The 25,004-nt window shown below is 41.4% G+C and overlaps 1 protein-coding gene across 6 annotated transcripts in view; it reads right to left on the reverse strand.

Moving 5' to 3' along the window:
* Nucleotides 1-25,004, reverse strand: part of PDE11A (phosphodiesterase 11A) — a 404,325-nt gene that overhangs the window by 49,858 nt on the left and 329,463 nt on the right. For 4 of the 6 annotated variants that reach the window (XM_045033997.1, XM_045033994.1, XM_003990898.6 and 1 more), the window contains exons 13-15: nucleotides 24,470-24,579; nucleotides 16,788-16,878; nucleotides 13,073-13,173 (exon numbers count right to left, since the gene is read on the reverse strand). In XM_045033997.1, the coding sequence (XP_044889932.1) occupies nucleotides 13,073-13,173; nucleotides 16,788-16,878; nucleotides 24,470-24,579 (302 nt within the window). The other 2 variants (XR_006583348.1, XM_045033995.1) reach the window with 2 other exon arrangements.

Genomic DNA, 25,004 nt, shown 5'->3' on the forward strand with positions numbered 1-25,004 from the left:
AAGAGAAAGGGAGGTGGTAGAATGCAAAGAACCCAAGTCTGGACTCACACTGACCTGGGTCTAATGCTGACTGTCACTTACTAGCTGTGTGGCCCAGGGCAAGTGATTCCACATTGCTGAGCCTCAGTTTCCAGCTTTGTGGTGAGAATTTGAGATGAGGTGTGTTAAGCATTTGACTCTAGTAGATACCCAATACCTGACGGCCGTGGTTAATATGTAAATAATATTAATAGTATTACTGACAATAGTAAAATACAATGGACTAATTGTACTACATGAAACTGAAGAGGTCAGCTAGTTCTCTTTTCTCACTGAATGAAGACTAGTCTTCCTCTGAATTATTGTGGAGCAGAAAGTTTGGTTCAGCCACTATTTCTTGAACACCTGCTCTGTACCAACTCTTAAGGCTTTAGAGACACAAGACATAGATGGAATCTTTAGACATCTCCGAATTCAGCAGGGGCAATCAACAAATAAATAGGAACTCCCCTTCTAATGTGATACCAATACTACTAATGATGCTGGGACTAGAGTGAGGTAAGAGAGGCACTCACTTTGGGCGCAAAATTTAAGTGGGTGCCCAAAAGCTCAGTTATCAAGCTAAACAATATTTTAATACAATATTTAAAACAACATAAATGCAGGAAAAATCCATGATGAATAAAGTATTAGGATTTTAAATTTTTTAACATTTATTTATTATTGAGATACAGAGAGAGACAGAGCATGAGCAGGGAAGGGGCCGAGAGACGGGGAGACACAGAATCCGAGGCAGGCTCCAGGCTCTGAGCTGTCAGCACAGAGCCCAATGCGGGGCTCAAACTCACAAACCGCGAAATCATGACCTGAGCTGAAGTCGGACACTTAACGACGGAACCACCCAGGCGCCCCTAAAGTATCAGGATTTTAAATAGGCTCTGACACTGCATGTGCATGACCTGCTTCCACTCCTGGTCTCCCCCCCCCACCCCCACAGCGTGAGGTTAACATTTATTGGGCCCTTACTACTATGGTCACTTACTACCCACCTGACTGACCTCAAGTAGGTTACTTAGCCTCTCTGGGTTTCAGTTTTCTTATTAGTAGGAGGAATAGTAACGGGATCTGTCTTGTAGGGTTGGTATAAGGATTAGATAAAATGATTTATGTAAAACACTTAGCAGAGAGCCTGGCACATAATAGATACCCAATAAGGATTAGCTAGTTATTAAGCTCGAAAGGGTTGAGTTAACTGGTCCAAGGTTGCACAACTGGTGAGTGGCACTGCTGGGATACAAAAGCAATCTGTTGAAATATCAGTTTCCCTGAGTGACAAGGGTGTCCTGGGGCACAGAGGAAGGCACTGAGCTTTGCTTGGAGGTTGTGGAAAATCATGAAAGTCTTTCTGAAAGAGCTTGCCTATCATCATCCCTGTTGTCATGTGTACCTGATGTCACTTCAATCCTCTGAGTTATTCTAAGAAATCACTAGAAGGCAGACTCTGGGAGGACAAGGGCCTGGCCTCTTTTCTTCACTCCTGGATCCCCGGTGTCTACAACAATGCCCGATGTGTAGGAGTAAGTAGCTCAATAAATATTTGTTGAAGTGATGAATGAATGAAAATGATTCTCTCAGAAACTTATTCATTTTATAAAATAACTCTCCAGCCACTGGTTTCACCTCGATTCTAATGGTATAGGACTATTCACAGTTGCTATTTGGAGAGACTGAGATAAGAGAGCAACATAAAATCGATCCAAGGAAAGCTCTGTTAGATTCTTGAGGACTAGATTCCTACCAGACCAAGAGGTCAACAAAACACGTTGTGGGAAATTTAAGAACATCATTCCAATCTGATGTCTGACCCTCCTGCCACTGATACTGTTTTATCTGCTGAGAGTATGCTCAGTATATGATATATAACATCTCTGATGCAAAATGGAGACATATTACCTAGGTGGCTAACTCAATGCAGAAAAGAATTTTTTAAAAATGCAAATCTGTGACAGGGCAACTGAACAAAACTGTAAGGGTAAATTTCCCAGCTATGGAAACCATAATAGCCAGAGTTGCTGGTGTGAAAGCCTTAAATCAACTGAACCCAAAATAGGTTATAGGTTTCACATCACATTATAACAAAATTAGATTCCATTGCATCAGGACAAAAGGGATTATCCACGATCCCTGGGGGATGGTGGGTAGAGGAGAGGTGGGAAGAATCTGTAGGGCAAGGAAAAATGTGGCATACTAATTTTATTTTTCCTCCACTGCCTAAAGTATGGCTATTTCTTGATTATTTATTCTGGCCTCCCAAGGTTTGACTATGACCTCAGAAGGTAATAGGACTTTCTGCACACCATAGTTTTGTTAAGTTTAGTCACTGGTGGAACCATGTATATCATACATCTGGTAATATGTTTGGTTACACAAATAGTCATATGCTTTAAAGTTGAAAACAAAATACATTTAGAAAATTTTTAAGTTTCTGAAAATTAACTAGTTTGAAAGATCAGGAGATCGGTTAAATCATTTTCCTAAGGCTGCAAAAAGGATTTTGAAGTAATGATATGCAAAGATGACATGACAAGTTTATTATTCATGCTTAAAATGTTTTAAGAGGTATGAAAATTTCACACCAGAGATAGATAATGTATCCACCTCTCCACCATCTGGCCCCAAAATAAAGATTTCCCCGTCCCGTCGAGGCCCCTGAGCATCTCTGTACTCTTGCTTTTACCTCCCTCCCTCCCGCCACAAGATGGCTATTTTCTAAATTTTGTGTGAATCATCTTCACATACATCCTTATAATTTTACTAGGTAAACTATCCAAAGTATTGCTCTGTGTATTTTAAAACTGTATAAACGGTATCATTGTAGTCTATGTATTCTTCAGCAACTTGCTTTTCTTGATCAATGTTTGTGACATTCACCCATGTTGTTATGTAGAGTTTTAGGCCATTCCTTTTTAATCCTATGTGGTTATTCCATGTATTATTAAACCACTATTTATTTATGTATTTCCTGATGATGAAGGTTTAGATTGTTTCCTTTTTTTTTTTTTTTTTTTTTTGCTATTACATAGTCCATATACTGCTGCTATGAACATCCTTACACATGTCTCCTTGTGAACTTGTGTGCATTTTCTCTCTCTCTGCCTCTCTCTATGTGTGTGCACACACACACAAGCGTGCATATATACACTTGCTGGGTCATAGAGTGACTTTGTTTTCTATATGTGAGTTTTCACTATAATTATAGACTGTTAGAGGTATACAGGTACCTTTGAGAAATGTGCTGTTTCTCTCATGTTTTACGTGAGCAAACTATAAGGTGAAGGAAGGTGATTCTGGTGAAGGAAGGTGATTTTTCCAGGGTCCCATGGCAGTTATGGGCAGGTCTAGGTAGATTCTAGGCCCCCAGCCTCCCAGTTCTGGCCTCTGAGATCATCTTTGTAAACTGGGTGACGCATGAGCCCTGTGGACCAGATAGTCTTGCATGCTGAGACAGCCCTCATGAGATGTCATGGCCTTGCAGCCTGCTGTGCCAAGGAAGTGCCAAATACCAAGCACCACGCCAGGCACCAGACAGAGATCCTTCCGTCATCAACAAGGGGATGCTCCACAGAAAAGCTGCAAATGGCCCAGGGCAAGTTGGTGGTTCACACTCCAGGTGGGGTGTATTTCTGACCTTCTCCTTAGCGATGATCATTACAAAGCAACAATGTGAAATCCACTGACTGTGCTTTTGAGAAATGAATTTGCCCACACAGCTGCTCCTTTCAGCATCTATATGTGTGTGAGTATATAGATTATACAGACTCAGCAGCATGAGCATATGTGAAACTGTTAGAAATATGAGCACTTTTAAAAACACAGGACTCCTAAAACGAACATTTGAAAATCTACAGTTATATAATACTCCCTGGATCCAGACTCTTCTGTCATGAGGAGCGATATCATTAACTTCTCAAGCAGATCATTGGGAACCTTGGTTTTCAAGGACAATGGCAAATACCTCAGCTAGTGAAAAGCAACTTACTGGAAAATCTCATTTATAATCAGATATGTTTTTATTAGGCTTTTATCCTGCTCTCCTGACATATGCTCCACTTAGAAAAATAGCGGTCTTTAAAAAAGCATCATTTGAACAGAACTGCTAAAATTACCCTCAAAAATAATTCTAAAGATCGGTTACCGGTCACCCATCACTACACTGAAAATCTTTCCGGTTTGTAATTTATCTGCAAGACACCTTTTATTTATAAAGTGAGAAATCACCATTTCTGTGTATATGCTAATCAAATAACTTTGGGGTAAGTTTATATATCTGTACGTGTATACATGTACACATATTCTTCATCTATCTATTCATCTCACTGTTCTGAATCTACTAAAAGTGCATGAAAGTTAGGAAGGTTTTACTCCCAAAATGGCAAATCGTCATTGTGATCTTCTGTAATTCCAGCCCCAGAATTATCAGGCAGGGGTGGCAAGAGTGTGGGGGCCTGGTGGGGGGGGGGCAGGGGGGAAGAGATTTGTTCCTTCAGTGTTCTTTAAAAACTTTTTTTAATGTTTATTTATTTTTGAGACACAGAGCAGGAGCGAGGAAAGGACAGAGACAGACAGAGACACAGAATCTGAAACAGGCTCCAGGCTCTGAGCTCTCAGCACAGAGCCCAATGTGGGGCTAGAAATCGTGAACTGGGAGATCATGACCTGAGCTGATGTTGGTCGCTGAACTGACTGAGCCACCCAGGCACCCCTCCTTCAGTGTTCTTAATATTCACTCAACAGGCAAATCATATGTCTACAGTTGATTGCTAAATGTAAACTCTGGAGAGATTTCTGGAATTTGGGCGTTAAAGCACCAGAGAGGAATAGAAAATTAATATTCAGATGTTAACTCTAGTAATTATGACTGATGGACAAAAGTCATATATTCAATTTTGAAGCTGCATTGTCTCCCGGCTTTAGACTAGCACTGATAACACACATGCCAGCTAAGAACCTGAATGAAATTGTTTGTCTGATGCTGTGCTTCTGTTGCCATGAATAAAACTGGCAAAATGCAGGAAATAGACTAGAATGACTGAATGTTGAGACGTGCAGAAGATGAGATAACATAGGTCCTAACAGTCGGTTGAGTCCAAGCAGAATTGCCAGGCCACGAGGTGGTTTAGGTGTTGCTGGATGGCACCCGCCCTAGTTGCTCCTGTATGTCTTTGGCTATAGCACTCCTCACGCTGCGGCATTACTGTTTTTCTCTCTTTCTTATGGGCGCAGAGCCCCTGGGGTAAGAATTCTGAGGTGCATCCCCAGAAACCAGAACAGTGCCTGGAGAAGTACATAAAGAAGGCAACAATACGTGCTAGTAGATGAATTTCTCATGTTTTATTTAGTTGCAATATCTGTGGATGGGGACATGGGGATGAACCTATGTAAAAGTGTTTCAAAATGCATCAAGAGATGCCAAAATATTTCTTTCATCAACCTGCTGTGGTGCCTGTTCTAACAGTAGAATAATTTCAGTGGGTCAGTTCACTAGGCTCTGTTCAAGTGTAAGAATAGGTTAAGCCTTATAAGTCATTACACCTTACTGTGCGTTCATTTACCTTTTTTCTTTCCAACATGGTGGCTAAGTTGAGTGCAGGCAACTGTGGAAGTTGAAAACACCAAACATAGTGGGCTCTTAATAAACATCTGTTGAATGATGAATGAGTGAATATTCCTGTCCGCATAGTAGCAGAAACATTTGTTCAGTTCCTATTGTATTTAAAAAATGAATTGTTGTAGATATTAATCTAATTTTAAAAGGATGGTCAAACTAGAACTCCTCTAACAATCTAAGATAATTTAGTACATTTTGCTGTCATTATCAGATGCTTTTGAAAAATGTTACTTATTGCCTCCCTCTGGAAAGACAAAGACAGAGATACCATTAGATTGGGCATTTTCCATAATTGCTGATGAATGTTTGTAGAGCACAAAGGGATGGGGAGATTTTTCAATTTGAAGATCAGTCTGATTAATTTAGAGAGCCAACTGGAAAAGCACTGAGCATCCAAATGGATTTATAAAATCTGAATTGTTGGATAATTCTTGGTTTAAATAGTGGTTGAGGCAATGTGGCACGGAGATATGAGCGCAGACAACTTGATGACTTTGGGCAAATTACTTACCCTCTCTAAGCCCACGCACCCTTATCTATAAGATGCAGATAATAATATCCACTTAGGAGGTTGATACGAGAATTCAGTACCAAAAAGTTCGTATTTTGAGACATCGTTATGTCAGGCAGTGTGTCAGGTTTGGGGGCTCTAAGAGTGAGATGTCTGCATTCACGAGGCTCCCATTCTCGAGGCGATACAGGGAGATACTATAAGGCTGCGAAGGTGCTGGGCACGGAGCAGGCCCTGCTGGATGACAGATAAGAGTGTTATGCGATCACAGCCTTTTGGGCACGGCTGCCACACTGCTATTGCCGCCCAACAGCAACGCCCTCCATAACCGTATTAAAGCTAAAGAAAGAGTTGCCAACTTCTGATGCCCCAGCTTAGCTCAGGTGCAAACAAGGAGCCTCTCAATGAAGTCTCAGCCCCACCAGACAGGCTCCTGTGCAGCTCTAACCTGAAGCCTCTACTCCACTTCCTGGTGTGCTTGTAACCAACCTCAGGCATGGGCGTACTCAAGATACTGCTGCCCCTAATGTCTGCGTGTTCCCAGGACTGGCCTCAGTTCCAATGGTTCTATAACCGCAGAGAGAATGCCACAGTACTTACAAACAGTTTGGAGTCCAACTTCTTGGTTCAGATCTCAGCTTTCCATTTGGCATTGTGAGGAATTTACTGAATCTCCCCAAACATCAGTTTCCTCCTGTGTATTAGGAGGTCAACAATAGTGCCTATTCTAATAGGACTGCTCTAAGTATCAAATGGGATAATGTGTACATAAAGCTCCTAAGGAAGCACTCAGGAAACTTTAGTCATTGTTTTTATTAATAATCATCTCTTTTGACTTACATGCAGACAAAAGGAAAGGGCATTTGTGACTTCTCTTTGAAGTTTCAACACTTATAATTTTGGACGTCTTCCTCTGCTCCCCTCCCCTGTCCCAAAGCATCATCTTTTATGGTGAAACTTTTATTTAAGTGTTCTGGCTGAGTGATTCTTTTATCAGTTACTTTAAGTCATCAAAGTTATCAAATTTCAATTATTTAAATTTACATTATTTAGATTATTGAAATCTTAATTATTTAAATTACAAAATTATCTTTCAAATAGGTAATCTCCTTTGACCACCACAAGGACCTTAGGGGTTTGATATGGGTGATATGTCTGTCCCATGTTGCTAACAAGAAACCAAGGCAAAGAGAGATTTAAGTGACTCCCTCAAAGTCGCATGGCTGGTTACTCATAGGGTACGTCTAGGTCCTGCTTGAGATGCTAAAATTACTATTTAATTATCAAAGCCTTATTTACTGGAGGGACTCAGAAATAGGCATAGAAATCAATTTCTGAAAATCACTCAGCAGAAACTGGAAAATGTTTCAATGAGTTGGAAAATCAGACTGAACAATTAACCCCCAGGCTTGGGTTGTGAAGCCTAGAAATTCACACTAAGGTTTTTTTGTTTGTTTTATTTTTGTTTTTTAAATCTGTGAATTCTGCTTTTATCTGTCACTTATAGTATGGAATCCCAAGAATACCTAAAACCATTAGAAATTAAATTTACAAGTTTTTGTGGTCATTTTTAAAGGGGTTCCACATTTCTAGGAATCTTTTTTTCCTCTTTTTGGCGCATGGCAGGAGATCTCGCCTGTAGGAATGGATCATAAACTTCTCTTCGAAAGGTCCAGAAGAGCATCTCCCTGCCTGCACTGGCTCTTTCCAGAGTGCTTTCCCTTTCCTAGGGGAGGAAGGCAGTGAGTCTCTTTTTTGATTGACCTCAATAGTATCATGACTTTCAATTTGAGTAGCTATGGCAGAAGAACCAGTGATGCCCCAGAGTCTTGGAGAGAAGTTGTGCCAGGCCACCCCACACCCTCTTGGCCCACATTTCTCTAGCCATTGCTGCACCAAGTTCCTGCCCAGGCTCCCTGGTGCATTGCTTACTTTCTGCCGGGGTGCTGCTCACTCCACGTGTGGGATGAGGACTGCTGGAGAATCCCCAGCTCTCAGGCGTGCACATCCTGAAAGTCCCAAGTCCTAGGAGTTAACACCCATGGAATAACCTTTGCTGATAAAGAATGGAGGTGGGTGGATAATTTTGAGGTGCTGCATCTGAGACTTTTCAGACAGTCCCTGCAGGATCAAGCCCAGGTGACCACTGTAACTACCAACAAGGAAACGCGTCCTGGCAATAGCTTTCCTACCTCCCTAGTCACTGTCCCAGAGCCCTGCTCCTATTCCTGACGCCACTTCCAAAACTATGCTACCTGCACGCAAGCCCTTGACTCTAGCTCTGCTTTGGGAGAGGGCACAGGGAACCCATGCTGGTTTGCAAATTAAACTGATTGACATACACCCGGGAAGGTCAATATTCCATAAAATGTATCTCCAACTCGAATGATGACTATTTCTTGATTCTTCCATTAGAGGAGGAATACAGTGATTGTGGAAAAAGCCCTGAAAGAGGAGTGGTTTTCAGTTTAGCCAATAATTAGTTATGTGACCCAAGCTACACTATTTAACCTTTTGGAGCTCAGTACCTGATCTACAAAATAAAGGAGATGAATTGGATTACATCATTTCTAACATCCCTTCTAGTCCCACCATTTTATATCTGTGAAATAAATGCATCTGGGTGACAGTCTATAGTGGCTGCTGTTCTCCTCATTAACCCTAGGGATTGTTTTGGCTAAAAATATGGCAACGCTTTAATGCAACTTTAAACAGGCAAGTGAATCAGCCTCCTGAAGGTCTAGATTAGGGAATGAGCAGGTATTCGGAACCTCAGAAGACAATAATGCTGACAAAAAGAGAACAAGCCGACTTCTTTGGGAGTCAGCAAACAGCAGGGGCTGCAGCGTTAAGATAAGAACAGAGTAATGAGAAAAGGAGTTGCAACCAACTTACTTGGCCGCATCCCAGCGGTCACTCAGTGATTCGACACGTCCCTAACAGGCCTTGATAAATGGACTCCAACTGTGAGATTTTTTTCCCCCTTAGAAGTTACTTGGAAACTTGGCTTGGGAAAATGTTTCTACTTTGAGAAAAATAACACAAAATCCTGAAGTGCCAGAGACAGGAAATAAAAACATTAAAGGGGTATAGGCCTCCATAAATCCCAAATCAAGGAGCATCATTTCAGAAAAAGATCAGCATAGTTAAGTCAATCATGAGGGTCAGAAAACATGCAAAATAAATGGGCTATAAAGCAATGAGATTGTATACCACCATTTATAAGACATACAAGGCATTTATGAGATGTAAGATGTTTATAAGACAGATAACATAGGTATTGTTATCTCTATTTTACGTATGAAGAAAAGAGGCTTGGAGAGGTGAATAATTTGTCTGATAACACACAGCCAGGTAGTGGCAGAGCTGGGATTTTTGTTTTGAAACTATATATTAAAATTAATTAAAATTTATATTTATCAAGGTATTCCATGCACATAGTTAACAAATCAAACAATCCTAAAAAGCACATAATGAAACAAAACAATATTTTCCATATTGCTGCCTGTTTGTCCTTTGACTGTATTCCCCAATGCCTTAATTTTATTTATTTTGGCTATCCTATTTTTTTTTTAATTTTTTTTCAACGTTTATTTATTTTTGGGACAGAGAGAGACAGAGCATGAATGGGGGAGGGGCACAGAGAGAGGGAGACACAGAATCGGAAACAGGCTCCAGGCTCTGAGCCATCAGCCCAGAGCCCGACGCGGGGCTCGAACTCACGGACCGCGAGATCGTGACCTGGCTGAAGTCGGACGCTTAACCGACTGCGCCACCCAGGCGCCCCTGGCTATCCTATTTTTAATATCAAGAGCTTTTTCTTCTGTGGTTGTTCCTATTATTTTTTAAAGCATCCTGTTCTTGTTTCATGGATGCAATACATTAGCTGTCTAAAGATATTAATAATCACTTTGGGGTTTTGTTTTCTTTCTCTCCCTGCTTTCTCTGAATTTCATTTTTTCCCATTTCCTTTGGCTTCTGTATTTCATATGGGAGTCTTTCACAAAGTGTTCTGTGAGCCTTGGTATCTCTTTGTATGTAATGGTCAGGCATTAAAAGGCTGAGCAGCAGTTGTATGTATGTGTCTTCCACACACATTACATGGGACATAGCTATACTAAAAATTGTTCCTTGTTTATATGAAATTCAAATTTAACTAGGATTCTTGTATTTCTATTTGCTAAATCTGACAACCCTGGATTTATGGCTTATGAACTCCTAGCTTCTGGGTGACTGGGCTATGGGTTTTCAATCCAGAGACTTGTTCCATTTCTTTTTATCCCCTGTTCTGGCTCTGTATCTCATTTCTACCTTGCATTTCCCTCAGTCCAGAGTGTGGTCTTTTATTTCTCTAGGGAATAAACCTCTGACTATCTCCAGGGGTAGAGGAAAAAAAGCTAACTGACTATGTTGGGGAAGGACTTTGTGGGCTCTGAGTGTTACATAAACTGACTTTCTATCAATCTTCTTGTCTTAAGCTTTGAGAGTCATATCCCCTTTTCATGGCATTTTTTTTTGTCCCTGGGCTCCTAACTAAGGTCTTACAGGGCAAACTATCTTGCTTCTCAGAGATGTTTTCCTCTGTGGGTCCTACTTTTCACTTCTGCTCTGCTAAATCAGTTACCATTTGTTGGTCAGTCTTCCGTTTTCCACTTATGTATTGACATCTCTTTTCAGTTGTTGCGTGCCCTCTCTCTTGCAGATTTATGCTTTTATTTTTCTTTAAATTTATTTGGTGTCATTTCAGTGGAGTTTCAGGAGGGAAAGGACACAGACACTTGGGCTCAGTCTACCAGGTTTAAGCAGAATGCCAGAATGTGATTTAAATCCAGACCAGTATACTTCCAAAGCCTTTACTCTTTCCACAATACCATGCACTAACTCATTCAGAAGAATCCAACAATAAATACCTAGGGCACAGATTGTTAGTTGTCTACTCCAATATCCCTCCTTCCTTTATTAATAATAGAGCCCCTACTTTTCAGCAGGGCACACAGCTACCCAAAGTAAAGACTTCCTTTCCCAACCTTCCTTCAACCTAGGTTTGGCCAAATGACTAAATTCTGACCATTGAAATGTAAGTGCAAGAATTATGTGGAGTTTCCAAAAAAACTCTCCTAAAAGATAGCTTGCATCACCTTTTGGCCCCTTTCTTCCTTGTCCCTTCTTTCGTTCTGCTTGTTGAAATGTGGACATTCTGGTTGGAGCTTAAGCAGCTATCTTGGACTAAGGTCGAAACCATGTGCTGAAGGTGGCAGCTCGGAAAGATAAAAAGAGCACTGAGTCCCTGATGACTTCATATAGCTACTCTACCAGCTCCAGATTGTGGATCTCCAGATTTCTTCTACGTGACAGAGATGTAGTCCACTATTGTTTTGGGTTTTGTGCCCCTTACAATTGATTCTAATTCTAACTGACACAATAACAAAGGGCACTTAAGATTTCAAAGGGAGTGAAACAAGCTTCCTAGAAAAGGTGATGGAGGAAATGGACCTTAAAGGAAAATTCAGCTGATGAGGAAGGGCAGGGACAGGATTTCATGCAGAAACAGTATGATTCGGGCATCAGGGCACTGTGTGAGATGTTTTCAAAGTGTAATATGTAGACCAGTCTGGTTAGAGAAGACAAATCATGTAGGAGAGAAGTGGAAGATAAGAAGGAAAAAAGGTTAGGGGCAGATTATGGAGGGCCTTGAAACTTGAACTAAGTTTCCAGGTTGCTTTGAAAGCAATGAAATCACTGAAGGTTTTTGAGATGGAAGTTGGAGATATGTGATTAGAATGTGATGGTTAGACTGAAGAATTCCAGGGCCTTCTACATACCTATACAGGTTATATGGAGATGAGGCTAAGGGAATAAATCTGATTTGAGAAAGAATATGGGTTCAAGAACTCATATGTAGGAACAAGGAGAAAAGAAACCTACAAAGAATCCAGAAAAAGAGGGAGAAAAGCAGCTGGATGTTGGGGAAGAGAAGAGGGTAGAAATTGACAATAAGAAGACTGTAAACCTTCAGAGGTCTCAAAGAAGCTAGACAATGTCAGAAATGGGTAAAGGAGGACACTGAATCTGAGGACAAGGAAGTTTCTGGTGACCTGTGAAAGAACAATTTTTGTAGAATATGAAGGTGCACATTGGTCTTCAAAGCGTAAGCAGGTGTTAGGAAAATGTGTTCCGTTTATTTATTTATTTTTATTTTTTATTTTTTTGTGTTCCATTTATTTTGAAAGGTAGGCAGTAAAAGAAAGGTAAGTTGAAAAGCAATTAAAGATCTCCATCAGATCAAGTGGAAGAATTTTTTAAGAAAGGGAAACTGGTCTTTAAGAGGAAACTATGCATATTGGTGAAGGAAAAGACTTTCAGGCTGCCAAAAGAGGTGGTTTTGCTCTGGTGGAGCAGGTATCAGGGGAAATAAGAGGGATGGAATTTCTAGCTCAGATGGAGGCTTGAACTTTGGGAAAAAGGAGGACAGCTCTTCTGAGAAAGAGAGATAGAGTAGAGGCAAGAAATGAAGACTTGGATTTCAAGTCAACCTTTCCGCAACAAATCTTTCATTAGCATCATCAACACCATTTTGGATTTCACCAGAAATAAAATAACCAAAAATAGCAATCTTAGCAAGTGTCTAAAATAAAAATGTCCATCACCTAGTTTCAGAGTCAAAAGTTTCAGACAAAGTTCATTAAACAGAAGAAAGCTATAAATCACGTGATGGTAGCCCTGATTTTCTTGTCTTACAGATACCAACTTAATGAAGTTCATTTAGATAAGGGAAAACAACAAAAAGTTTAGCTCATTTACACACTGATACCAGTGGTAGAATAACAGGCGACCCCCAATATGGACTTGAAAATTAATTACAAGATGAAATTTTAGATATCCATTTGTCAAATAGATCAAATGCCAATACCTACTCAAAGTACAGCGTGAGGTCTGTTGCTAATATTGACTGCTTCAAAAGCTGCATAAGGTCACTATATTCCTTGGAGGACAAATTAGCAAAGATGTTGTGACCCTGTAATGAGAAAGTAAAAAGTCACAAAAGACAACATTAAATCTGAGGTTGTCAATTACATGTCTCCTATATTAAAAAAAAAAAAAAAAAGTATGGGAACATGATAAAAACATTTTTTTAAAAAATTAATGAAATTTTGTGCAAATACAAACAGACCCTCTGGAAAACAGCAAAGCCAGAAAGTGCAACCATTTTTGAGGACAACCACCAAGAGGCACTTTATTATTCTTTATTAGTCCTAAATAGAAGACTCTGAAAATGTTTAAACTTGTGTTACTATGGATATGTTTGTGCCAATAACTCCATTTGGCTGCCATTTCCTGTGGAATTGTTGAGCGTAGAAATTGACAAAATATTTGAGAATCTTTCTGACCCTAAAATGAATACTAGTTTCACTAATAAAGACTTGAGTTGGCATTTTGGAAGCACTTGCTATGACAACAAATTACTTCACGGAGGAGAAAGAAACCTTAGACCAGTGGTTTTTAACTGAGAGTGATTTTGGCAATATTTTTTTTATTTTTTTTTTCAACGTTTTTTATTTTATTTTTGGGACAGAGAGAGACAGAGCGTAAACAGGGGAGGGGCAGAGAGAGGGAGACACAGAATCGGAAACAGGCTCCAGGCTCCGAGCCATCAGCCCAGAGCCCGATGCGGGGCTCGAACTCAGGGACCGCGAGATCGTGACCTGGCTAAAGTCGGACGCTTAACCGACTGCGCCACCCAGGCGCCCCGATTTTGGCAATATTTAGAGACTTTTTTATCATCACTCTGGTTGGGCATGCTATCAGCATCTGGTGGGTAGAGGCCTGGGATGCCGCTGAATCTCTGACAATGCATAGGATAGCCCCCACAAGGAAGGTATACCGGCCCAGTGTGTCAACACTGCCGAGTTTGAGAAACCCCGAGTTAAATTGTGAAGATACATCCTAATGAAGTGTGTGGTAGATTAAATTCAGTATGTAATTACTGAGTCACTAGAATGTATAAGATAGTGTTATTGGCATAGTTCTTGGGACTGCTAAGATGACTTTTACCTAGGAAAATTTGTACCTGTATCTCCATACCTTTGGAAAGCACACTTCTTTTCATCAAAATTTGTTTTAGCTACATTAGACAGTTCTGCGATATTTTTAGTAAAGTGAAACAATCCTGTAAAGTGACCAATTCACTTAACTTGCTTTGAAAGTCAGGGGCTTTTCATTTATCAAGTTTTCTTAGCATGAGTTATGAACTCAAAAACATGTGGCCTGGGAACCGGAGGGGTTTTAAAGTGGGTGCTGAGAGCCAGAAGATAGTATGGAAGGAAGGGGCAGATGACTGCCTGAGAATAAACTATTTTCCACTAAGAGGTAAATTAATTCTTTCAGGGAACCAGAATAGCAATTAGCAAATTACTTCGTACCAGCTACCAGATGATAATCTCCTTCCCTGAGTTAATTTATCTCATTGGGTGAACCCTCCACTCCTTTAAGACTAGAGTATATTGGTTCCACCTGGGACCAGGTCCAATATTAATAATAATTTTCAAATGAACTCTTCCAGACCCTTAATTCAGCCCTTAAGAAGAAGACAAGTAAGTAAAGGTAGACCAAGCCATAATTCTGCCCAGGTTTCTTCGCCTGAGCCTTCCCCCATGGATCAATCATAGGCTGGTGCTCTGGGGCCTGGAAGAAAGTGGTTGGAAGCTGTGGAAAAGTCATCACCTGGATCCAGACAATGGCTAGCATCTCCCAGTGAAAGAAAATAGCTTTATGAGTAAGTTACAGTCAAAACTATGTGGAGTTCAGGAGAAAGCTGGTCTGAATTTGAGGATCTTGATCTTTTTGTGAGAGAGTGCGTTTTAACAATTTTAAAGAACATATAGTAACTGACACAATTTACAGCTAACAGAGTGATAAAGCTAGCCAGATAGGCTTTGATAAAACAAAACAGTTAATTTGCAGTCAGTGTGTTGTTTACATGCAAATTGGCCTTCTACAGTGCCTCAAGGGTTTGGTCCCTGAAACAGATTTGTGTCCCTGAAATACTGCTTCTACCGTCATTTACATTTATGGAGGAGTGGTACTGATGAAAAGAAAACCAAGTGTGGAGGCAGAAAGGTCTGGAGTAGCTTGCCTCAGGCCTCTGCCTCATTTAAAAAGCAGGGTGCATTTTTGCCTTTCTGATGCGCAGGGCAGGGGTGTGTGTGGGATAATAGCCAGACCAGAACCCACACAACAGTTGCTCAGGATGAATTTCCATTGTCATTATTCTGTGTTCTTTACAGAGAACCCCGGAGTGAAGGACAGCCAATGTGTTTTATTTGTATGAAGACAAATTCTGAGTTAGTGGGGTTTGTTTTTCCCAAGGAGACAAACAAATGACCTTCCAAGAAAACCCTAACATCCTGTTTATAATCCCTGTTATTACAAAGGTGGGAGTTTCTGGGGTCTGAGGTGTAAACTCATCATATTGCCAGTACAGAAAAGACAGTCTGCACCCAAGCTCCAAGCTCCTCCTAACCCTCCCTCCCTCTTCCATAGCGCTTAGCTCAAACATGGCTTCCGTAGGAAAATTCCAGAGCTGCAGAGGCTGGGATGATGGTTTCTGTCAGAGTTACTGAGAGGCTAACCCTTGATGTTTCATTCCCAACTGAAAATACATCTCCCTCAGCGGGTTTGCCCTTCCCCAGTTGCATTCGGGTTCCGGAGTGCTGACTCTCCTTTATGGGGTCGAAGAAGGCTTTTGTGATATTGCAAAAGACATGCTTTCTCAAGATAGGCTGGAGGGAAAAAAACCCTCCATATTTAATGATGCTATTCCAGCGAAGCAGGGCCTTAATGATGATAATAATAATAATTAATGGCACAGCTAGAGAACTGACAAATAATGGGGAACAGATGATCCCTTCTTGGCCTCAAAAAAAAAAAAAGTCTGTACGCCTGCAGAAAATTAAACAGATCCTTTCCTGGCAATTTAAAACTCAGATGCCTCAGCCGGAGTCAGTTAGTGGTTTTTCTTTTTCTCTGTGGAGAGCTAAAAGTACACAAGTCCAACTATGTCTAACTCCTGCATTGCGACATGAAGCAAAATAAGGCATATGGCTTTAGCCTTGGGTCTCAAGTTTAGCTGCAATTCTCACTTTCAGACTGCTCCGACCAGAATTTTGGGCTCTTTTTATCTTTCATAGCTTTCTCAATTGTGCTAATAAAGTGTAATTTTCTCACCCTGTTTCTATTTCTACCATCTTGTAAAATGGCTTCGACTTTTGCAAAATGGGAATGTGGGCCACTCACTACTTGGGTCAAGTCACTCTGCCAGTGGCTTCTGTGCTCCTTAAAGAAAATAAGCCCATGCTCTGGTGACAAGCTATAAGCCGTCTTTTCTGCTAAGTGAATCTGAAAAGTCTCCTTACCAATCATGAAACCCAAATGAATCAGCTCAGGAAGAACTGAATAAGGTTCTTGGTCAGGCATCTGAAAGGATTTTAAAAAGCCACCAAGAAAAGCAATAGTTTCGCCTAAAAAACTTGTCTCTTTTCTCTGTATCTATGTGTGGCACTACAAAGAAAGAAGGAGCAAACATTGTTGTATTGGTTTTCTGAGAAGGGGAGCAGAGTATTAGGCCTGTACCTCACTTTGAAGGATCATCACAGCATGGTTAAAATGGTGATGCTCCAGGGTAGCAGAAGTTCCATACAGTTGGGCCAGGGCAGAGCCGCTCCTGAAAGAGGAGAGAAGCGTGAGTGACCAGGGCCCTCCACCCGCCAACGATTCTCCCATGCCATTTCTTTGGATCAGACTGCTTTTCCTGCTTTGGCAAAGGAACACGAGCATATATATTCTTAGGAAACCGGGTACTTCACTCATCCACGAAGTAAACTTTTCGAAAACCTTCTATGTGTTAGGCTAGATCCTGTGGATGATAAAATAGATAAGACACAGGCCATGTGGCTAAGAAATTCAGATGAGATGTGGTCATAAGATAAATAATGCACATAACACAAATACCATAGAAAGCGTTCCATGTCCAATCGAAGTGCTTCAGATGTTCCAAGGACAAAAGACAGAATTTGTAGCTTAGGGGATCAGGGTGCACTTCATGAACTAAACTGTATGTAGCTTCCGAGTGTTCACAACAACTAACTGTCCTATACCCAATGTATTTGCCTTTCCAGGGGAAAAGCCCTTGGGAATATTATGCAGAGTCCATTGAACCACTTTACAGGTAAGACTGACAAGCTTCTATGATTTTCCAGCTCACAGTCCCACTGTATCTCAGAGTAGAACTCTGGAAAGTTCCCTGGATTTGGAATCAGACCCTAGCTCTTGGAAAAAGCTTTGGACAGTTACTTGGGTGCTTTAAGGCTCAGTTTCTTGGTCTCTAAAATTGTGAAAATGCTATCTACCTCCTGTTATTTATGAAAATGTAATAAAATACTTGGAAGTGCTTATCATAATACATGACATGTAGTAGATTGCAGTCTATTAAATCAATTAAAACCCATATCAATTTCCATTTTAAATACTTGAAAAAGTTACTTTGAATTATCTGTAAATTCTGCTTATGCAGAACCAGTTAATTCTCAATAATATCAGTTCAGCAAAGTGTTCATTGGACATGTTCAAGTGTGTTCATTTCCAGCTCTTGTGGAAGGATTAGGATTTAGAGCATCTTAAGAGTCAAGAGAGATCCAGAGAATCCTATGGTTTAAAGGGCAATCACGGCAATCAGAGTCCCTGTGTTCTTTCCTGCTCATTCCAGGGAGTTTGGACATCAAAAGGGCAATTTGGCCTTTTCTTGGAAATGCCGGAGACTGACAGCTCACAGTCTGCACTGCTAATGAGAGGAGCCAAGAACTGCATATACGTGCAACGTGAAGGATTTTGGTCCTAAGCTGCCCTCCATCTCCACTGTGAAGCAGCCCAAGATCACAGCCAGATCAGGGGCCCAGGGGCCCATAATCTTGGAGAGACTCAGAGCTGACCACATGCTGGAGAAACACAGGGTTAGGTTCCATAGGTATCATCATGAATAGAGTTGCTAAGGGGGAGGGTGGTAACTACATTTTAATCAGGTATGTGTTGTTTCTTTAAATCTTACCTTCATCTATACCATTTAATAAGTGCAAAATTGTTAGGCTAATCTTAGTAACCAGTGATCAATTAATATTTAATTTTAGTTAACTATTTTCTATCAGAGTTCCTTTTTATGAAAATACATTTTTCAAAATGCACACTGGGTGCCTTTGTTTTGGATTTTGAAATTCCAGGATGTTTTATGTGCATATCATAGCTGATTGCCTGGCATGGAATAGGTGCTTTAAAAAATATTAGCTACTTGGTGGGGTGCCTGGGTGGCTCAGTCAGTTAGGCATCTGACTTGGGCTCTGGTCATGAACTCATGGTTAGTGAGTTTGAATCCTGCATCAGGTTCACTGCTGTCAGCGCAGAGCCACTTTGGGATCCTCTGTCCCCCCTCCTTTTTTTCTGCCCCTCCCCCACTCTCTCTCAAAAATAAATAATAAATTAAAAAAATATTAGCTGCTTGGCTAATAAGCTTACAGTAGTATGGCTAGAGATTATAGTTCAAACTTGAAGGTTGGCAGCAAAAAGTATGTTACCATATATATATACATATATATATATATACACACGTGTGTGTATATATATATATAATATATACAAATTGTATATATATATATGTGTGTATATATATATATACAAATTGTCGATACATATATATCTCCAAATTGTGGATATCCATATTATATATCTGAATTTCATGAGCACAGGAATATTTATACATGTGATTGTTTATGAAGCTCATTGTTGATTAGGTCATCCCGACATACTGAAGACTTTCATTTTTGGACAGGTGACACACCGAGAAGAGACTTATTAAAAAGAAAAGTCAAAGTGAAAATTCTTTCTCTACAGGCACTTTGCTCAGGCACCAAGAAATAAATGTGCAAAAACGTGCATAAGTTCTCCAGATATGGCTTATGGGAAAGTTTTAAAAGGAAAACTATGAAAGGTAATTAGGAAATTGAGAATTGCTGGGAGGTGGTGAGGAATGGGATTAGGCTGTCATGGCAGATTAATGTGCCCCAGGATTTCACTTCTGGGACCTGGCCGAAAGCGACAAGATGGGTTTTCATTCCCAATAAATGAGTATAAGAGATTATGCTAGAAATGAATAGAAGAAGTCTCCTAGGAGAATATACTACAAAGCTGCTTGGTACTGATATTTAATCATCGGGGGCAGCTGTAATGGAGACGGGGGGATGAGTGGGAAATGCTGTCCCTGGAGAAAACGGGAGAGAGGTGTTCACAGAGCAATTGCTAAGCATGGTGGTATGGTGGCCCTCTCTACCTATTGATCATTCATTGCACGTGCTCCAATACTTAAAAATTAAGAATAAAATATGAAAATGCAAAGGTTCACTCATCAGAAAGGCTAAGAGAATAAATCATATTGTGCTATAACTAAAGTCACAACTTTTTATTATAGAGGCATTTTGCATTTTATATAGTAATTTGTCCCTTGCTAAATGTCTCTTGTTTCTTTATAGCCTTATATATGAATAAAAGGTACTGTATGCTTTGCCACGTAATAACTGGTGCATTTAAATCTATTTCCAAATCACTTGAAAGGTTGGAATTATACTGTGACTACTTTTAGGGAAGGGACTGTTTGTTATGCTTCTTTATTTCTCCCACAATGCCTAGCACAGAGCCTTGCACAAAAAAAGCACTCAATAATTGTGGAATAACAAAGGAAATAAGGACTAGATTTCTTCCTATGGCTTTTCTAAACAATGGCACGCTTACTGAATAAGTGTTATTCTAATCAATAAAAAGGTAATCCCTTCACCATGATTTAAAAGGTCTCTTTCAGTATTCGCTGTTGAAGGACATTTTAACAAGAGGGTGGGTGGTGGTGATGTTTGGTATCCTAAGTTCAAAAGGAACTCTCTTAGGTAGAAGCAGGGCTGATAGACATCCCGTGAGCTGGTTAAGTTGTGTATGGGATTAATCGTCTTGAGGAAACATGTCAGACTGTCTTGGAACAGTAGATTTTGATCATGTGGTATAAGGATGCAAAAAAGAAAAACCAAAAACCCAAACCCCCCGAACTTTGAATTCTAATATCAGCAATCAGCAACTTAACCTTTATCTCATATGTTGAAAGTTGTTTAATCTTACACCAGTCACTTGAGACTTGGGAACTGTGGTGTTTACATGGGGTGTCTATCCGATCAGATGGAGCCCCCAGATGTGGGGGGATGATATGGTGGAAGCCAATGGCGCTGGTGGTGAAAGAATTCACCTGAGGCTGAAGAAAGGATAGAAGTTTATTGGATACACTGCAAGACAGCGGAGGGAGAGGCTGTCTGCAAGGAGGCAGTGGGTGGGGGCTGTTTTTAAAGGGGGAAGATGAGGAAGTATGGTAAAGTATGGAATTCTCCCTTTTTTGGCAACTGTGCCTGGTTGTAAGTAGCCCATTGGTCAGTTAGGATATTTGCAGGTGGGTCGATCACCTGATGGGATGGTTTGCATTCAGCCGGGTGGTCACTATGGGCACTTCCTACATTCCATTGCTCAAGCCTGTTTGCCTAAAAGTGGCCTCTACAGGGACCCCTCAGTTTCCATTTTTGTAAAGTTAAGGTGTTGAAAAATATGACTACCAAGGTCTAGTTCATTTCTAGGATTTTTTATGGCTCTGTGTCTTGATTTGCTGGATGTCAAAATATATTGTAGTTTTCCAGAGCTCACATATATGGCAAGTCAGCTAATAACCTGGAAGCTTAAAGGTCGCAAATAAATAATACAAAGTCATGAAAGGGAATATGATGCGGTGGTTAAGCAATGGCTTTTGGAATCAGATAGCCTGGGTCCAAACACTGTTGTGCCACATTCTGGATGCATGAATCTGGGCAAGTTACTTCCCTGAGGCTCAGGCCCTCCTGGTTAAATGGAGACAAAGATATTTACCCTACAAGTATGTTGGTGAGCACTGGAGGTAGGATACAACAAGTACATTGTAGTACTTCTCATTGTCTCAGGCACTGTCAGTTGCAAAAAACAGAAATCAATTAGAAGCAGCTTCATTAAAGAGGTTGATTAAATGATAAAAGGAACTTTGAGAGAACCCAGTTATCCCAAGTGTGGCTGGGTCTCCTGGCAATGGAGTAGAGATGTGGAAAGCCAGGGATCAAGTCTGCTTTTTCTGTCTCCAGGGTTGTATAACCTTTTTTTTCTGTTTCTCTATGAATATTTACTTTCTTTTTCTCTTCTCTCTGCAGACTCATTTTCTTGTTTCTCTTATCTATTTCTGTCATCACGGCTTTCCCAAAATGGCAGCCTACAGCTCCCAAGTCTCTGTGATCCACAGCTTGGATCTCAACAGATAACTGAGTCAGTATCATGGTAATCCAACTCTGAATTCCTGGTATATGAAATATGATTAGCTGGTTTTAATCAGGTGTATATTCTTGGTCCAAAGACCTGAGAGGTCAATTAGCAAAAAGGACCGCCTTTCTCAGGGTGACACACAGGCTCTCTCTGGAAGGGGATGTTGGTATCTGAGAACAAGTATTGTGCACTTGACTCTTAAAAGAACCCACAAGGTGCTCAGTCTGGCTTTATGAACATAATTCTAACACATTTATCTCCTCTTTATGCATAAGTGGCAGAAAGGTAGGGGGCTGGAGACAGGGGGCTAAAGGAAGATACACTGACTATGATGGTACCTCAGAGATAAAACCCAGGGGGTGATGCTTTCGGAGGAGTTTGGGGCAAGAAGGAGAAGAAGGGCATTCCAGGATAGAGAAGCAGCATACCCGGGAGCAGAGAGAGGTGAACTAACATGACCCCATTGAGGACACCAATAGCCCCTGTGTCTGGGACACTGATGCATTGATGGGGGGTGGGGGTGGGAGGAGTGGGTGCTGGGCCAGGAAAATGGGCAGGAGCCCAACTGAAAAGGGCCTTCAGGGGGGCTAAACCAAGTAATTTGAACATTATCCTGAAAGTCACAGGAGGCCAGTGAATGTTTTTTAAGCAGGAGAGTGACTTAGTCAGCTTTGTGAATTACAAAGATTATTCTTGAGTGCCAAGGGGGTAGGGGGGAGACTGGAGGAGGGAATATGGGTTGCTTGCTGTAGCAACCCAGGATGGGTGCAAAGAAGCAGTAGTTACCCAACAATGCAGATATGTCAGTTTTGGGGTGCTAAGGAGAGAATCTGGGTGACTGGTGGATTTCTGGCCCTGCTATTCACTAGGATAGAGGAAAAGAGAGAGGTGTAGAGGCAAAGACTGAGACTGAGATGGCTGTGGGGCTCCAATAGGAAGGCAGAGTTCCTGGAAGGAGGGAGTGACAAAATGTGGCTCATGGCAAGAAATGTCAAGAAAGAAGGCCAAAAAGAGTGTCCATCAGCTTTGGGAACAGGGGCCATTGGTGGGCTCCCCTGGGAAGGTGGAACTGGACGGCCATGTAGGAGGCGGGAGTTGAGGAAGTGAAGACAACAACAGACAACCCTCCAAGAAGACTGACTGGAAAGTAAGGGAGAGAAAGAGAACCGAAGCCGGAGGGAGAAGTAGGGTTGGAGGCAGGCTTCTTCAAGATGGTGGAGAATTGCTCACATTAACAGGATGCTGAGCACTAGTAGGAATGGAAAAGAGACACAAGGCAGAGGGAGGAAGATTGATGGAGCAGGGTCCCACGGGAGGGGGCAAGGAAAGCCCCCAAAGCTGAGGTGGAGGGATTAGTCTCAGACAGGAGACGGCACAGCCCTTTGGTTGAGATAGGACGGAAGGGTGAAAGGATGGGGCCAGACAGATAAGTTTCTACATGGCAGGGGAGGAAATTGAGGGAGGGCTCAATTGATGGCCTCAATTTTCTCGGTGAAGGAGGAGGCAAGGTGATCTGCTGAGTGGTGTGGGGGCAGTGGTAGACAGGAGGTGGTTTAGGAAGGGAGAACAGTTTGGTCCACATAACTGCTAAAAGCAAGCGGGGACGGAGCTGGCTAGGGACACAGAAAGATCTGTGGGGAGTATAGCGCCTCCAGCTGAGCTGGGACAATACATATTTGGCATATCTCAGACTCTCGCAATTGTGACATTTTCTCCCAAAGCCTGTAAAAGTCTAGGTAGAGTAGCAAGAAACTGAATTGTTTGATTGTATTGGTGCCGAGCTTTTGCACAGTGGATGTCACAGAAGGTTAAGAGGGTCAAGAAATGGTAGGATATTGAGAAAAGAGGGTTAAAGTGAGGGGTTATAATAGGATCCAGGATGCAGAGAGAAGTTTATAAAATCAAAATTCATTTGATTGGGAGGATATGCAAAGAGCCAGGAGTCCAAGGCCCCAATAGGTCAATGTTTGGGGAACAAAGGGAGTGATACTGTTGACACACAGTGGGCTATTGATGTTCACGTTATGGAGGCAGACCTGTTCGGGGGCTTGGAAATCAGTTATCTGACAGTTAATCTTACCTCTTTGCTGAAGCCTTTCTTAACTTCTCCATCCCCAAACGTTTTGCTCCAGCCCCTGAACCCACGTGTCATTTTGTTTGCAAACAGATAGTAAAAAGAACACTAAAACTGGACCTTCAATATAAGTCAGGAGATTGGGGTTTTGGTCTTATTTCCAAATAAGACCACAGTGTGAGCCACCAAGTACCGGCTGGTTATTTCTACCAGTCCAACTTGCTTAGGGGCACATTATTATTCTGTCTGTGCACATTAGGTGCTCACACGTTCCCAGGATTGATGCAATTCCTTTGTTTGCTTCCCACCTTTCTGTGGGCGGAGGGATGGGAACAGCAGAGACCGTATTCCTGCGTTGCTTTAGTTCACTGCAGTTTATACAACACCCACCATTAAAGAACCTGCAAGAGAGTCTATTGGGAGAAGAAACATATTCTGCTTCATAAAATTTCCGAAGGCCACTTTTATTTTAATAGTCTCAAAACCTGATTTTGAGAGTAGCAAGTCCAAGATGCTTATAATGCCATGAAGGCAAATATTCCGGAAGGAAAAAAAAATAGGCCTTTTAAAATCTGAGCTTTGTTATCTGACTGAGGTCAACAGAGACAGACCAAATCAACAAGCATGACATGAAGGGCAAATTTGCAATTAAAAGAAGAATAGGGAATTATAAAGATGGATGAGCCCCATGACATGCACACCCAAGCCTGCATGGCCTTGGCCTCGGATGCCAGAAATTAATGCTTTACTCTTTAGCACTCGTCACCTTTGGCTCTGAACAGAAAGGCAAATGCATTAAAATAACAACAATTAGAACACTTACTTAGCTTGGAAGGCATTGTTGGTTCCCCTGTGGTCGAGGTCATGACACAGGCATCCCACAATCACCGCTAAAATTTCCACCTCGGTCAGAATCTCTTGAAACCCTGCGGTCTGGGAAGAAGGGGAAATGGCCACAGTCACTACTCAGGGCAGGGAGAATGGATAAGGTTCGTCTGCTGAGCAACAATCAGCTGTTTCCATACTCACATCATTTAAGGAAATGATTAACTGCCACCCCCCTTTGATGGCAGTCAGTTGGGTGGTCAGTTGCACAGCCTAAGGTCCCCGCAGTGATGGATTAGCTGGCTGTCATGGTGGCCCAAACTGGCACACCAGGACAAAGTTCAGATTATTTTGTTCCCTTTTTAGAGAGGAGATTGCACTATCCAGATACAGTGACAGTTTGGCAGAGGCCCAGAGCAAAATGTGTTTTGTGATTCTACATTGCAGTGAGGAGTGTCTAGTGGTAGGAGGAGAAAGGGGGGCTGTGAATTTAGAAGCGGATGCTATACCCACCAGCTGCTACTTAAATGAGG

This window comes from Felis catus, chromosome C1, assembly GCF_018350175.1.
Source record: "Felis catus isolate Fca126 chromosome C1, F.catus_Fca126_mat1.0, whole genome shotgun sequence".
NCBI classification, from domain to species: domain Eukaryota; kingdom Metazoa; phylum Chordata; class Mammalia; order Carnivora; family Felidae; genus Felis; species Felis catus.